The 17,398-nt window shown below is 38.0% G+C and overlaps 2 protein-coding genes across 2 annotated transcripts in view; both read left to right on the forward strand.

Annotated features, from left to right (window-relative positions):
• The first annotated feature begins 491 nt into the window (after positions 1-491).
• si:dkey-187a12.4 (uncharacterized) lies at positions 492-5,786 on the forward strand. Its single transcript, XM_053501518.1, has 4 exons — positions 492-1,508; positions 4,448-4,665; positions 4,799-4,958; positions 5,142-5,786. The coding sequence occupies exons 1-4, from the start codon at positions 1,199-1,201 to the stop codon at positions 5,315-5,317; spliced, it is 864 nt and encodes a 287-aa protein (XP_053357493.1). The 5' UTR covers positions 492-1,198; the 3' UTR covers positions 5,318-5,786.
• A 4,174-nt stretch (positions 5,787-9,960) lies between these two features.
• The window catches only part of rin2a (Ras and Rab interactor 2a), a 40,160-nt gene continuing 32,722 nt past the window's right edge, over positions 9,961-17,398 (forward strand). Inside the window, exon 1 of the mRNA XM_053501865.1 lies at positions 9,961-10,105. The gene's annotated coding sequence lies outside the window, so the exon portion shown is untranslated. The remainder of the gene's footprint in view (positions 10,106-17,398) is intronic.

A 17,398-nucleotide genomic window follows, 5' to 3' on the forward strand; every position in this document is an offset into this window, starting at 1 on the left:
CAGTGCAAGCAGAAGTGTGAGCATGTGAGGCTTTGTCATGCAAGATCACAACACTACAACACCCCTAAATAGCAGTCATTTGTGTTTAATCTAAAGTTTAGACTTCAGCTCTTTAAAAGGCATCTCACTGTAATGAGAATTGTTGTTGATTCTTTTTCCTGATAATGTTTTGGCACCAGGTACACCACCAGACCACAAAAAAAAAAATACTGCACACTGTTCTTCTTTCCTGCAAATTACCATAAATTTTTGCTCGCACGGTAGTTACAAATGAGCTGATGTAACACGTTCACACCTGCACAGGTGTTACTAAGTAGCCTCGAGCAGAAAGGTCTGATAAGTTTCCAGAGACATAACCAGAGTGCGGATAATTTTTGACTCACCCTCGTATTTAACTTCCCCAAAATAAAATAATTGCCATATAATGCAGTTTGTTTGTTGTTTGTTTGTTTTTAATTTTTTTCGAGCTGTAAATGATGTAGGCTGTTGTGAAAGGTCCTCAAGCCACCACAAGGTCCTTTATAAAAGAATATAAGACAGTTAAAGTAAACAAGACATTTTGGACAGACGTCATTCATCAAACACACTTTACTCAATAATATATTCAGATGACCACCGCAGCTTTAACAATAAAACAATGTAAAACAATATGAAACATTACATCACACTGAGGAAACAGTTTTGATGTAATACTTCACTGTTATCCTTGGTTCTGTAATGCAAGGTCAGACAGAGGGGAAATTATTTTTTTGAATTAAGTGTGTACACTGGCTATATACAACTCTAGAAATGCAGGATGTTTTTAGGGTTAGGAGAAAAAAAACTATACAGTGTAACACTATAACAGCCTTAAAAACCATATAGAAAGGCTGCACAAAAAAAGAAGGTATTGAGAAAAAAAAAATTTTAACTTGAATTTTGGGAGCATACATAGTTTTTATGGAGTGTATAATGCGTTTGGGATGTGCCCTGAGCTCGCCGCAGTGCTTTATGGGGATTGTAGTGTCTGAACGTTAAGGAAACGTTGCAGTGACGTTGCGGTAACGTGACATAACGTTAGCGAGCTAGAGGCAGTTTGACAAGCACTTCCGCCTGTTTTCTTCGCAAGTCTTTTGTCTTATGTGTTTACCACAAAGAAGAGTTTTTTGGCGTTGTAAAGTCGCGGTTTGTGTACTAGGTAGCGCGGGTGAGTAGAGCGATGGAAGGTGGTCGCGGGAAGAGCTCGAGCTGGGCGATGGAGCGGCGGGTGGAGGGGCTCGTGAACAGACACATGGCAGACATGGCACTGGAGACACTTCAGCAGCGACTCTCCGCCGTGTCCCAGGAAATGAACCATCTGTCTGCTGAAATATCCAGACGAGAGGACTCGAAGCGCGTGGAGGAGGATTTACCGCGTCGGAGTGACACACATTTCCTCACAGCCTCGCTCCCGGAGGCTTACAGCGAAGAACTAGCGGAGGAAAAAAAGTTGATGCCAAACACATCCTCATCATCCTCATCCTCAGCAGGTAGGCGGGCTGCAGAACCTCAGCATGACTGACACCTACTGGTGGTATTTCTAATAAAAACAGGCCCCTGTATATATTAACAGCACTAGTCTCATTAGCTAAATGTCATTAATTGGTTACCTTTAATATTATAAAGGTATCGAAATATTGAAGAAACGAAATAACAATTTTATAAGAAATAGAACTGAACATGCTGTTTCAGTAAAATTAATAACACGAGTTGATAAGTTATACAGGGTGTTCAAAAAATACATTTAAAATATGAATATCTGAGTAACTACATGGGAAACAAAACTAAATAGGCTTCATGTTGAAAAATAAAAATTTATGTACCAAAATTCCACAGATATAGACTTTATAACCGATTTCACAAAGCTTTACAAATGTTTAATATGCGCACTGCCTGTGACACGACACACGTCAAAGAGAGAGGATAAAAACCAGTCCTTTCACATAGAAAAAAAATCACAAGGTATAAAGTCAGGTCAACATGGTGGCCATTTCAACAGGACATTGTCATTATCACTGTACAAAAGAAAAACATTGAACTTAGTTTTTACACATCTCGTTAAAATTTGAGATCATTTGAGCGAGAATCGGCTATGTTCGTTAGACTACGAAATTATGGCAATTTTTTTTTTTTGGTACAACCTGTATTGTATTGTATTTAACTTTCTAACAATAAAATACTTCCCATGGTGGCGTACCAGCAAGGTCAAGAGTTTGATTCCCACTTTGATCTATGTGCGTGGATTTTGCCTGTTCTTCTCGTGCTTGGTGGGAGTCCTCCGGATACTCTGGTTTCCTCTTACAGTCCAAAGACATGCAGATTAGGCTAAGCATTCCAAAATTGCCCATTGTGTGTGCGTGTCCCCCATGATGAATTGCCACCCGTCCAGGGTGTAGCCCACCTTTCCTAAAACCTTTCCCTCCAGGGTGTGCCCTAAGTTTCCTGGAATATAGGATACAGGCCCTTGTGAACCGTTAACAGGATGAAGCGGTACAGAAGATGAATGAATGAAAAAACATAATTGCCATATTATGCATTGCACTGTTTTTTTCCCCCTAGCTGTTAAATATGTTAATTCCAAATGGTGGTCTTCAAGACACTATTTAGTCCCTTAAGTATATAAAACTGTTAAAGAAACATTTAGGACAGACGTCATTCATCAGCAAATCACTGCACGTTTAAAAAATAACTGAAATCTTGTGCTTAACATATACTGTATACACTTGGCAGCAAGGTGGTGTGCACAGGGTCCAGGTTCGATTCCCGCCCCAGTTCTGTGTATGTGGAAATTGTATGCTCTTTCTGTGCATGGTGGGTTTTCTCCTCGTACCTCGTGGGTTCATTTCACAGTCTAAAGACATGCAGATATGCTCATAGTGTGACTTTGTGTGTGTGTGTATGTGTGCCCTGAAATGGATTTGCACCCTGTCCATGGTGTACTTGTGCCCTAAGTCATGCTGTTATAGTAAAATTATTAATACCAGGCTGATGTGATGACTCATAGTTGATTATTTTCCAATAACCACATATCCTCAAGTGTATTTCCCTTATACCATGCTCAGCTGCCATTGATTACACCTTTAATTTATTACTGAATAACACATTATGCTTTTAACTGGTTGCTGTTACATAAGAGTTAAATATTTAATGTTACAAAACATCTGGAAAACAAAGTAGTTTATTTATTCCTCACACTTATCAGATATTACATTCACTCCTTCACCATCATCACAATTTTTTCACAGAAGACGGGGCTTTCCCACATTCCTGAATTTCATAACAAGCTAATAATCTTTACAGTGTAGAAAATTGGAGGGTCTTTGAGTCAGAGTTCAGTACGATATGGCACATGCAGGAAAAGTAATGCCCAAAATATTCAAGTGTGGTCATAGACTAAAATCCATTGTTGCAGCTTGTAAGTTATTTCAAAGTGTATTGTAATGATTTGTAGGTGGTTTGTAGACTTCCTACTGTAGGTGGTCTGTGTTTCATAACAGATCATACTGTATAAATCCAGAGATATAATCCAAAGATGCCTGTTTAGTTTTTAAGTGGAGAGCTGTTACTGTAGCTGTGACTACTGGAGTGCTCGTAAAATCATTTCACTCAGGAGATGTGGTAATATGTATCCAACTATGTCCACTAAACTACAAAAAGGCATGCTCTAATACTACACTATAATACAGTACATACTAGAATGCTACACTGCATATGGTGACATTTTTTATATAGGTGTGTAAGACATAGCTTCAGTAGTCACAGGTATCTAAAACAAGACTAACAGGGAGTTCATCAATCATAGTTCATTAATCATAGGAGTTCTTGTAAATTCATAGCAAATCATTAGTAAGTACTTGAGAAGTAATTAGTTAAAGTTGGTAGACAATTCGACATGAGTTTGGCATGGGTTGTAACTGAGTCATAGTTGACCTTATTATAATTGTAACTACATTGTACCATTTTATAGGTAACGCCTAGACAATCTGTAATGTAATTTAAAGCATTTCACGTCACAGAGTTGAGTGACCAAGCAAGCACTGTCAAGAATCTCACTGCAAAACAATTCAGCACGCTCTAGGGAAATATTCTGGAATGTGGGGAAGGGCTGCCTTACCTTTGATGGCAAACTTAGTGAGTGTTACAACACTAACATGATTTTTGCACAATTAGAAAATATAAATAAATACATATACATGTATATATAAAATATAAATAGAGAAAGTATAGTTTAAGAAACCATGGTATTTTATACTAGTATTCATATAGTGGATCAGAACATTTCTGAACTCTCTGGGAGTCAACTTCCCACTCATCAACATAATGTGCAGTGGTTCAAGTGGTAACAGGAAGTTAAAAAGCATGTTGGTGTTGCATAAATTTAACCAGTGAAGCATAATACTTATCAAGTCCTTTCACATTTAAAACACAGAAACTGCAGCTCAAAGAAAAATCATATCACTCCTGCTGGAGATAAAAGAAGAACAACAAAGGCAGTGGGCCGTGCTGAAAGACCTGCAGGCCATGATTCAAGGACACATGTGTGAGGAGGATGTTGAATCTCTGGATATAGATCTACCACTACAGACAATGGAACAGCTTGATGAAACAGAGAGGTATTTGGAGGATGATGGGGCACAGAAGAGAATGGTAAACCCTAATCGAAATATTATTAGATAGTTTAGTCATTTATGTGACATTGGATTTTAGTTGTTTCTTGTTACAAAGTATTTTTCTTTTTGCGGGGGGCATAATTTATGCATTACATTTTCTGTAACTTCAGGTGTCTCACCTTTCCCGGATGGGTGGTGCTACAGTGGACGATGCAGTTAGACGCCTGATGCAGGCAGTTTTGTCTTTTAGCGTTGGTTCAGAACTGAACTGGGTCGGTCGAGGACAAAAAAGAAGCTTCAGAAATACCAGACTGCAAGGAGTTTTGTTTCGTAAGTTTTCATGGATAAAGAAAATAATGTCCCTGCATGAGAAGATGATATCAATGCATAATTTTAAAGGGATTGGTAAGAAAAACAAATGTCCAAATAGATTTATGACGATAGATTAGAGTTGGTCATACATGATTTGTTACTGAAGTCCCTCTTAAAAATCATAGAATTGCTGTGTTACAGGTGCGTTAAAGAAGACTCCTGTAGGAAAGGAGGCCACACACCATCAGTTTGCAGATGTTGTAAAGAAGTGGCTGCGGTTTGCACCATTCAGACAAGGAGGCAGCGGTCGGAGACAACATTACAAACCTCCTGTAGAGTTTATGTGCACCAAGTTTCATACTGATACGGAAGGGTGACAACAGTGTATTATTGCTTTCAATCCTGTTTTAACATAGTTAAAGTAAAATTCCAATTTAAAAATCATGTTTCCATGTGAAAGCATGTTTGGATTATCTGAATCATGCATTATACAGCATTTAATCTGTTTAATGAACGTTATGTATCATTATTTACATAACTAGTATTATTTATTACTATTTTGTATTAGTTTAAAGACTAGCATTTTGGCTTTCCAAGTGTTAGTTGCCTGTGTTCCTTTAAGGAAAAACAATGTAATGAAATTCATGAGTTTGTGACTTAAAATGTTGATATGCTTGTCCAGATGTCTGCAGATTATAAGTGCCTTTCTGAAAATAGACTTTTGATTCTGTCCAGTGCATCTTGGTATTTAAATGATGTCAGAAGAGTGAAGTAGACCCAGACAACATAAAGCAATCTGTTATTTATATAATTCAAACCTCTGAATGAACAGATATTGAGCCTCTGCCTTCTATTTGATTATCTGTCTTGTTCTAGTCTTTCTACAAACCCATACTGGAGGTTGTACCTTATTTTAAATGCAGGCTTTTAAAAATATATAAAGGAAACAGTGGAAACTATGAAAATCATTTACATATGAACATTCAGAAGGATTTTGGCATTTGACTAATCTCTTGAATTGAAAATAATGTTTCTAGCTATGTCTGGAATGGAAATTAGAACCCCCAAATGTGCTAAGAAATTAGTCAGGATAAATGATTTATTATTCCTTGGTCATATTTAAGTTAAGACAATCTTATGGAGCACTTCATCAGTGTATGGAAATTATGGTTCTACTATATTGTTTCTTAGATTTTTATTTTTATTTAAACCAAGCAGTTTTTGGTTGCACAGTTAGTTCTGCTTTTTACTTGATTAAAAATCATCAACAAATTCAAGGCTGGCATAATACAAACTGTTGAAATTGATTTGCATGTTACCCGCCTTTCCCCCTAATATAACAATATTAATTTTTAACCAGAGTTGCATACAGTTTTGGCAGAGATATTGTATTGGTAAGTCTTTTTCACCACATCCGAAACATTCTTAATAGGGTTAAAAGGTTAAGATCAGGATTGAAAATGATTCCTCATGCTCCCAGAGCCAGTCTTTTACAATTTGAGTCCTGGAATATGGCCCTGGCATCAGGAAAGAAAAAATCCATAGATGTAATTACCTAATCATTTAGTACATTTAGTTTGTAAGCTGACTTCATTATATGCACCATAACCTATCTGAGTCCTAGGCCTGATCAACTGAAGCAACCCCAGATCATAACACTACCTCCAGAAGCTTGTACAGTGAGCACTATGCAGGATGGATGCATTCTTATTCCCACCTTATACACTCATAACTCTGCAATAGGGTAATTTTTTTAATCAGTTAATAGTCACAATCCTGACATGTGATGAAGTCTATCTATGATTCGAATGTACACAACTTCAGGTCATGTGTAACTGACTGATGGAGAAACCATTGTGAGTAGAGTGGTAATGATGCAGAGCCATGAAGGAAAAAAGTGAAATTGGGAAAATGACCAACAAATGCATGCTGATAAAATGTAAGCAAACAAGACACAACTAAAACATTATTTTATTTATAGTGTAGTGTAGACCGAACAACTGTTTCATATTTGTGTTTTAAGTTCAGTTTTAGTTGCTTACAATGTCTGAAATGTTACAGCTGAGAAGTCAATGATGGTACACTTTTTTCCAATCATATACCAGTATTCTGACCCCATCTGCTAAACAATGACTACCTACAGTACACAGATAGGATTCATGGCAGTAGCTCAAATAGTTTGTTCAGTTTAGATAAATGAAACTTAAACTTCTTTTTGAACCATAAAAACACGACAATGGCCAAGCAAACATATTCCAGGTGCTGCTTTTATATAACAGAAAAAGGGTGGGTATGGAATAAAATATTCTATAGATCCATGTAAGAATGTTTACAACATTAACTATATTCACTTCTGGATTTCTCCTTTCATTAAAGTGGTTGTGATTAAGTCCCTCAGTGATTTGAATGTGCACACCCTTATGTGTAACTGAGTGTAGACTGGTAAAAGAACAGAGCATTTCTGTTTAAAATGTATTTTTTCTATTTGTGCATGTGTATTTATGGTTGGCATGTCACATCTCCATCCATTTCATTACCCAACCTCCCACCATCCTCCCAGCATTCAAACCAACAGGTATGGTTCACATCAGTGTTTAAACAGTTTGCATGGTTAGGATGAATGTGAAAACTCTGACATGCCCCAGCCCTGGAGTGATTTAAGTTAATAGTGGATTTGCTAAGTCTGAAAAAAAGTCATATTGTTGACAAAAGAAAATGAACAAATCACACATAATGAAAAAACAGGAAAGATGAGATTGAGAAACTGAATACACTTTGGTCTGCAATTTTATGTAAATGCACTTTGAATTATATAAAGATACACTGACATTGACAATATTTCCTAAAGCATTTATATTTAACATTCTCTGGAGGAGAAGATTTCTAACAGTTCAATTCAACAGCAGTTCTTTATACTATGCCATGAGCTGTGAATTAGTCACTATCAACTATTTTAATTGACAGCAAAAATGCATGCAGTATATGCAACTTTATTTATTTTAGTATGTAAAAGCTACACAAGCTTTTTTTTTCTTTCAGTGGAGAATTTTTAATCTCAAACCTGGCAAATGACGCTACCCTGTCTCTAAAACACTTCTAAAAGTTGCTAAAACAAATCCCACTCAATTTTTCAACCTCTTGGCAGACCTGCCTGAAAGAGGCAGTTTTTGAGACAAACATCCTGGTATTTTGTAGAATGTATAAAGACTATGCAAAGAAAATTAATGCAAAATGTAGGAAACACTTTGGATAGGTGTGCCAGTATTTATACAAGGCACAGTTGCACAAATACTGTACATTCACGCAAAAAAATGACACACTACAGGTATTTTTGAAATGCCAATTAACAAACAAAGAAAGCCTTTGGACTGTTGAAGGAAACCCACCAAGCACTGGAGAGCATGCAAACTCGATACACATTACTGAAGGCAAGATTTGAACTTAATCCCAAAAGTGAAGGGCAATGAGTGTGAATGATTGTGTTTTGTGTGCCCTGCCATGGGTTGGCACCCAGTCCAGGGTGTACCCTGCCTTGTGCTCTAAGTCTCCTGGGATAGGCTCCAGGCCCCCTGTGACTCTGAATATAGAATTAAGCAGTATAGACAATGAGTGAGTTAGTGAGTAATAAATATTTTCCTCATCTTTAAAGTTTGTCTTTTCCTTTGTCTTAAAAAAAACTTCTGAAGTTTTTTTTCATATTGTCCTTGGTACAAATGCATAATTTTAAGATTATGAAAGGCTTTAAAAGGCGGCACGGTGGTGTAGTGGTTAGCGCCTTGCACCTCCAGGGTCTGGGTTCAATTCCCGGCCAGGCTCGATTCCTGTCTCTGTGTGCATGTAGTTTGCATGTTCTCCCCGTGCTTGGTGGGTTTTCTCCCGGTACTTTGGTTTCTTCCAAAGACATGCAGGTTAGGCTAACTTGCGTTCCCAAATTGCCTGTAGAGTGTGAATGTGTGTGTGTGTGTGTATGTATGTGTGCCCTCTGATTGATTGGCACCCTGTCCATGGTGTACCCTGCCTCGTGCCCTAAGCCTCCTGGGATAGGCTCCAGGTCCCCGCGACCCAGAATACAGGATAAAGCGGTATAGATGAGTGAGTAAAATGCTTTAAACTGGAAAACATCATTCTTGTGACGCTATTTGTTTGGGGAAATCACCTGGATTGATACCTCAAACGAATTGAAGTGATATATGGTAGAATTAGTACAGAATCCTTTATTTTATGCTATATATCACATATAGCCTATTGAATGTGTAAATATTTTAAAAATTCATTCTATACATCTTATTTATTGCGTACAGGGTAGCAGGGTTGCCTGGAGCCTGTCCCAGGAGACTTAGCGCCAGGGTGCCAATCCATCACAGCACACACACACACACACACACACAATGGGCAATTGGAGAACGCCATTTAACCTAATCTGCATGTCTTTGTACTGTGGGAGGAAACCCACTAAGCACGGGGAGAACATGTAAACTCCACACACACACACACACACACACCCGAAGCGGAAATCGATCTTAGAGTTCCGCCTAGGTGTGAACAAATAGTCATTAAATTACTTATCACTGGTACTAAGGCACTGGTGCTTCAAGAAAGGTCAGATAATATAATGGCTTGTTTATTTCATTGTTTAATAGATTCATTATTTATGGTCAATTGATGAAATAAATCTGTAGGGCCACATGGGGGGTGTTATGGTAATTACCTTGAATATAAATCATACGTAAAATTCGAAACTAAATATAATACTTTTTGCTTTCTTGCTTCGGGTTTGTGTGGGCTGGTCAGCAGGTTGCCGATCGGAACCGAAATCTGCTTTTTAACTGCGTTTAGTTGTTTCTCAAACAAAGACCACATACCGCATCCAAGACATTCCGGCGCGAGACCACGTGACCATGTAAACCGACGCGGGTTTACTTTTGTTCTCCTGAGGTTGTGTTTTGCCGGGAGAGGTCGCATGCGCTGTCCGACTCAAAGCGCATTCATTACGGACGAGCTTTTTTTTTCTCCTGTAGACCAGAAGAGAGAGAGAGAGAAAGAAAACCCCTCCTAGCTGCTTAGTTACGGAACAAATCTGAGAACGTGAGAAAGCTGCGTTTGGGATGGAAAACCGTGCCGTGGACGACGTGTTCTAGGTGTTTCTGGAGGTTCGTGTCGCCGAGGTGAGCGTTCAGTCTTTAATATGTATTTGATTGTGTTTCCAGAAAACCTGGGGAAATAAGCTAGATGCTACGTGTTTTGTTCCACGCTAAAACATTCCTGTGTTCAGGACTCTGTTCAACAAAACATCTTATTTCTCCTCTACAGAAACATTGTACGCTCGCGGTTACTCGATGATATTAGTTTACAGCGGTGTATTGAACAGATTTACAAACTCGCCTCTTGTGTATTTCGGCTATTTAAATGCCGAACCAGCACCTGTTGTTGCACTAAGCTTTCCAAAACCCTCCCCTGCTAATTTGGCCACTTGGTAAAGTGTGACACAAAGAAACAGTGTGAAAAGAGCTGAAACACCTCTGAGTTCAATAACTATACACATTCCTCTGATTTCATCTTTCCTGTTCAACTTACTAAACCCATGTTGTTATTATAAACATGTCGACCCCACACTGAGCATCTCATATCAATCTGTGTATAATGTTTGCTCAGATGTCTTGTCTGGATACATCAAAACCTGTCTTTGTTACTGACTTAAATCAGTAATTAAAACATTAATTTTATATTCTGAAGGAAAACTGTGTTTGGGTGGAGTTCAAATCAGCACAAGTTATGAAGAATCATATTCAGAGTTAGGGTTTCAGTATATTCTCTGTTCTAAATCCTTTTTAGAAGTAAAAAAAAAAATGTTAATACACCGACCTGTATCTTTTCTTGTCTCAGTGACTAAGAAAACTTTTTTCCATCCGCCTTCCTGGTTGTTTCATAGCCTAGCTATTATAAAAATGAATAGGGACAACGATTATGACACCGTTATTATAATGTATAGGGCAATTCCACGCAAAGGTCTATGTTTTACCTTTTTAAGGTCCCTGGCGGTCGTATAAGCATTTCACTACATATCGTACTGTGTATGTGACAAATAAAATTTGAATTTGAAATGTTACCATAGGGGAGGTAATAGGCTTGATTCATATATTTATTATTATTATTATTATTTTTTATTTTTTTTATAAAACCATGAAAGTACTATCCAGATAGCACAGTGCTGTGGTGGTAAGCACTGTGGCCTCGCGCCTTCAGGGTAGAGCGTTCAATTGACTGCTGATTTAATCATTTTATAATTATGTTTTTCATAACTAATATTTTATATATTTCATGTTAAAATTCACTATTTAAGAATGTTCATTATATAGTTGTTTAGAGCTGATTCAGACACCTCACATCTGTAAAGTGAAAATATCATACCCATAACACCACCTGATCCTAAATTAAAAATGGCCCAAAAATGGCCATTATTTTCAAATCTTGGTCAAAATGGTGTAATTGTCCTTAAAATTATTTTTTTTAATAATTTTTTTTTTATGTGACATCAACAATGCAGATAAAATCCTATGTATTTTTACAATGTAAGCCATTACAGTTAAACTCATTGTCATGAGTTTTTCAGCATGTTAAGGTCCCCTCCCCCAAAAAAGCCCAAAAGTTGGGAAAAAAATTCTTAAGAAAACAATAGGGCCCTTCACACACTATGACAACATAGGGCTGATGTCATAGTGCTTGGGCCCTAATCACACACTATGATGACATAGTCCTTTTGCCCTAATTTACAACTTTGATGACATGAGCCGATGTCAAAGTACTTGGGACCTAATTAACCACACTGTATAATGTTTACATATGCAAGCTTCTGTAGCGTGGTATACAGTACCTTCCTTATTGTACCACCTGTAATCATTTGCTCATTTGCACACATTGTAACTAATCTACCTCTCTTTATATACTCTATATATATCTCTATATACTCTTGATACTATTTATATATGCAAATTATTCTCATTCTCTATATACTATGCAAATTATCCTGCATTGTAAAAATGTACAGTGGTGTGAAAAACTATTTGCCCCCTTCCTGATTTCTTATTCTTTTGCACGTTTGTCACACAAAATGTTTCTGATCATCAAACACATTTAACTATTAGTCAAAGATAACACAAGTAAACACAAAATGCGTTTAAATGATGGTTTTTATTATTTAGAGAGAAAAAAAATCCAAACCTACATGGCCCTGTGTGAAAAAGTAATTGCCCCCTGAACCTAATAACTGGTTGGGCCACCCTTAGCAGCAATAACTGCAATCAAGCGTTTGCGATAACTTGCAACGAGTCTTTTACAGTGCTCTGGAGGAATTTTGGCCCACTCATCTTTGCAGAATTGTTGTAATTCAGCTTTATTTGAGGGTTTTCTAGCATGAACTGCCTTTTTAAGGTCATGCCACAACATCTCAATAGGATTCAGGTCAGGACTTTGACTAGGCCACTCCAAAGTCTTCATTTTGTTTTTCTTCAGCCATTCAGAGGTGGATTTGCGGGTGTGTTTTGGGTCATTGTCCTGCTGCAGCACCCAAGATCGCTTCAGCTTGAGTTGACGAACAGATGGCCGGACATTCTTCTTCAGGATTTTTTGGTAGACAGTAGAATTCATGGTTCCATCTATCACAGCAAGCCTTCCAGGTCCTGAAGCAGCAAAACAACCCCAGACCATCACACTACCACCACCATATTTTACTGTTGGTATGATGTTCTTTTTCTGAAATGCTGTGTTTCTTTTACGCCAGATGTAACGCGACACGCACCTTCCAAAAAGTTCAACTTTTGTCTCGTCGGTCCACAAGGTATTTTCCCAAAATCTTGGCAATCATTGATATGTTTTTTTAGCAAAATTGAGACGAGCCTTAATGTTCTTTTTGCTTAAAAGTGGTTTGCGCCTCGGAAATCTGCCATGCAGGCCGTTTTTGCCCAGTCTCTTTCTTATGGTGGAGTCGTGAACACTGTCCTTAATTGAGGCAAGTGAGGCCTGCAGTTCTTTAGATGTTGTCCTGGGGTCTTTTGTGGCCTCTCGGATGAGTTGTCTCTGCGCTCTTGGGGTAATTTTGGTCGGCCGGCCACTCCTGGGAAGGTTCACCACTGTTCCATGTTTTTGCCATTTGTGGATAATGGCTCTCACTGTGGTTCGCTGGAGTCCCAAAGCTTTGGAAATGGCTTTATGACCTTCCTGAATTTCTTTGGATCTTGGCATGATGTCTAGCTTTTGAGATGCTTTTGGTCTACTTCTCTGTGTCAGGTAGCTCCTATTTAAGTGATTTCTTGATTGAAACAGGTGTGGCAGTAATCAGGCCTGGGGGTGACTACAGAAATTGAACTCAGGTGTGATGAACCACAGTTAAGTTATTTTTTAACAAGGGGGGCAATCACTTTTTCACACAGGGCCATGTAGATTTGGAGTTTCTTTTCTCCCTTAATAACGTAAACCTTCATTTAAAAACTGCATTTTGTGTTTAATTATGTCATCTTTGACTAATAGTTAACGTTTTTTGATGAGCAGAAACATTTAAGTGTGACAAACATGCAAAAGAATAAGAAATCAGAAAGGGGGCAAATAGTTTTTCACACCACTGTACTTATGGTTAGATGCTAACTGTATTTTGTTGCCTTGTACTATATGTGCAGTGACAATAAAGTTGAATCTAATCTAATCTAACCTGCACTTTATGTTTGAAATTGTGTCTGATGTAAGATGAGAGAACTAAGAGGAAGGGAGGGGCTACTGTAATGATTTTCTGACACACACACACACACACAAATGGAAACACTGCTCTGTCTGGTAAATTCTTTAACAAGGAACCGCTTTAATAACACTCGTGCACGCGCGCTCACTAACAATTTTTTTAGATAAAAATATTACAATAAAAGTTATGCCATTTAAATTAAAGGTCCTAAGCTTTTCTATGCTTTGAGGCTTTTTGTTTACAAATATGAGTCGAAATGTCACATCTATAACACAGGTAATGCCCAATAATTGGGTCATCAATTAGGGCCCAAGCACTATATAGTGCCCTCTCATAGGACCCTCTTGTTTTCCTAAGGATTTTTTTTGACAACTTTTTGGGCTTCCTGGGTGTCTTAACATGCTCAGAAACGCATGAAAATTGGCAGACAGGTTGGAATCTGCTACCATTCGGATGCCTGGGAGTCTGGGCTATGCCCGTGGCCCTCAGGGGCCCTCACGCAAGTTTTTGCTGCATAGCTCATACACCCTTTCACATAGGCACACGAAACTCGGTAGACATTTAGAGCTCATTGAGCTGAACAACTTTTGCTTCTCCTGGGCTAAGCCTAAGAGTTATTTTGGGTCGTTTACAAAAAAGGCACCCTATGCATGCAATGTTATCATTATTATTAAAAAAAAGTACTTTAGGACTTTACCACTGCGCCTCTGAGTGGTGCAGTGGTAAAGTGCTCGCCCTATCATCCGGAGATCGCAAGTTCGATTCCTGGTTGATGCTGTAACCTCTCGCAGCCGGAGGCTTAGAGAGAGCTTATTGGCCGAGCTCTCTCAGAGGGTAGGGATGAGAGGTACTTAGTGCTCCCACATTAATCAGGGGCGTCTGTGAGCTCACGCAAGCGGAAGGACAGCGCTAGAGGAGTGCCCTCCGAGTGTGTTACACCGCCCCAAAGGTGTATGAGATAACAGTTCGAAAAGAGAAAACGTGATAGTCTTCGGCCCTCCCGACTGAGTGGTAGTAGTAGCCTTAATGTGGGAGCCCCCTAGTGATGGGGAGGAATTGGACACGACTAAATCAGAGAGAACATCAGGGAAAAAGTGTCTTTCTTTATAATATGTATAAAGTAAATTCTTTTACATTCTTGGAACATTATGAAGAAATTTATTGAATTGCTAGCTTATGAATCAGAATCATATTTGACTATATCATATTACTGTAGATTAAATGGTCTCCTTAAACATCAAATAATTTCCTTACAAAATAGAATCATATTACACCACAGTTAAGCGAGTCCAGTCTTTTTTTATACAGGACTAACACACATGCAGTAGTTCTAAAGAGCACCTACATAAAGATATGTGCTGCTTTAAATGTGTCACCTGGACATGTGAAATCTGTTAACCCACTTAGTCTGAGTGGAGAGCAGGCAGAACTGAAATTTTATGCAGAACTGACATTAAGCTATAAGAATTGCAGAGGTGTAAAGTGACCAGTGAGATAACTTAGTAAAAAAAAAAAAAAAAAAAAACTGTTTCCTTAGTTATACTGATTAACTAATGCACTCCACTCCTCACAAGTGATTACGAAAAAACGTTTTGCTGTTTTGAGATACAACATTTAAGATCAGCATGGTCCGAATGACCAAACACATAATAAACAGTTTGTTCACAATAACAGTGATAACAGTTTGTAAGTCAAGTCACTGTTCACCTCACTCATTTAATGTAGCTAGTGTAAGTCTTCTGTTTTGAGGAACTGGAAATGGCATAATTGGTTAAATTCCTAAGAGATTATGGACATTAGTCACACTACCATTTCTGCTAAAACAAGTATGATGGGTTGTAGTTTAGTGTAGTTTAGTTCTATATTACTGCATGAAAAGCTGTTTATGGCAGGTATCTGTTAGCATATAACACCAAAACATTCCATTGTTTACATAATATTCCATATGAATTTAGTTTGTTGTGTAAAGGTAACTCTGTGTTCCTTTTCCTAGTTTTTTTTATTAATAATAAAGAAACCCCAAAACACTGATTTATTAGGAAAGGAGGATTGTTTTAGTAAAAGAAATGGCAAGTAGCCATGCAGGGTGTCTCATCATAGTGTCTAATAACATCTGAACCACAACATTTTTGGTAAGAAGCCATTCACTTACACAAAGGGAAAAGTTTGCTTAAATTCAACTATGTTTTACAACAATAAGGTTTTTCTATTTCTTACTTAGTTACAAAAAGAATGACTTTTTCTGCATTAGTTCTGTAATAGTGTAATATAGTGCTTCAGTCAATAAACAAGACATCAATAATGTTGTCATGCACAGAGTGGTGTTAAAATGTTTAAAACAGTTAAATGTTTGATATTAAAACAGTTGGTGCTAATAACCCAGACTGAAGTCAGGCTGAAGAAGGCCCTTGTGTACATGTTAGTGGTTTAGAGTGCAGAAGGCATCAAATATACATTGCATTTAATGTCCAAAATACTGCTTTGGTCCATTGTCTCAACAGGGAGCACCTGGATTCGAATAAACATGCCAGAACTTAGAACAATAATGTGTGTTATGTGCGGCATTTTGAAGTTTGCTTTAAATTGAAGTGAAGTTTTTTTAATAGGTGTTCCATTGTTTGTAGTAACTTGACAGATTTGTCATGGGGCAGGTGGAATCAGTTCTCATGCCAGACTATTAATCCAGAAACATTTCAGAAGCAGGTCAATGGCATGCATTTAACTGTTGCTACATTACAGTTAAACAGACTTAGAAGATAGCGCTGTTTGCCCTCTTCCTCATACATCACTTCACAAAAACGCATGTTCGGCTAGTGTTGCTGTGATTGTTTGTCCCCCCCAGCCAAGGGTGTCTGTGGCCTCATTGGAATTGACCATTAACAGGTGTCTGTAGAAGTGAAAAGGAAATCTAGAATGAGAGTCAACTAACCTCCATGACTTATTGAAATTAAACATGGAACTTTCCTGCTTCTAATGTGTTAAAGGTTACTGTATGATTATGCCAATACAAGTGAATTATTTCCTGACTGGTTGTGAATTGCTGGAGTGGTATCTGGGAAATGGTGGAGTGTATGCTGTACCGCATCCTGTGGAGTGTTTGCCTGAACTGAACAAACACTCCCTCACTTTCATTTTCATGCTGCCAGTACATGTGCAAGTGCTTGGTGCTACCATTATAAGCTGTAGACTCAGGAGCTGAGTACCTGTTTTTTTTTTTTTTTTTTTTTTTGAGCTCTATTTGTGTAGGTGGAAATTTGTGTAAAAATTCCTCACGTTTAAATTATTTAAATTCCACATATGTAAAGTTATGTGAGACTCTCTAACCATAAGTGCTTAAAAGGTTTTTATGCTTTGGAATGTGGTCGTGCCTATTAAAAGATGTTTGTCTGTTAAAATAATTCACCAAGTCCTGCTGTTCCCTTTTCTTCTTTACAGGGATCTGAAATCAAGTGAAACCACAGTGTTGTACATTATATAGGAACTTTGGGTTTACATTTATCCTCTGCGGGCCAGATGTATGTTTGTAAAAGACATATTTTTTTTGCTAAGTCACTTCCTGTTTGGAATACTGATGGAACTTCATTATCTTCTCCAGGAAGTCAGCCTCCTTCGGTCTGTACAGACCACATCTCAAGTTCATTACATGGTGCTACTATTGGACAGAAGGCTGTATAACAGCAAGATCCTAATGAGAGAACACACGCAGTGTCAGACCTCATTAGCCAAAAAA

Source organism: Clarias gariepinus, chromosome 8 (assembly GCF_024256425.1).
Source record: "Clarias gariepinus isolate MV-2021 ecotype Netherlands chromosome 8, CGAR_prim_01v2, whole genome shotgun sequence".
Classification (NCBI taxonomy): Eukaryota; Metazoa; Chordata; class Actinopteri; order Siluriformes; family Clariidae; genus Clarias; species Clarias gariepinus.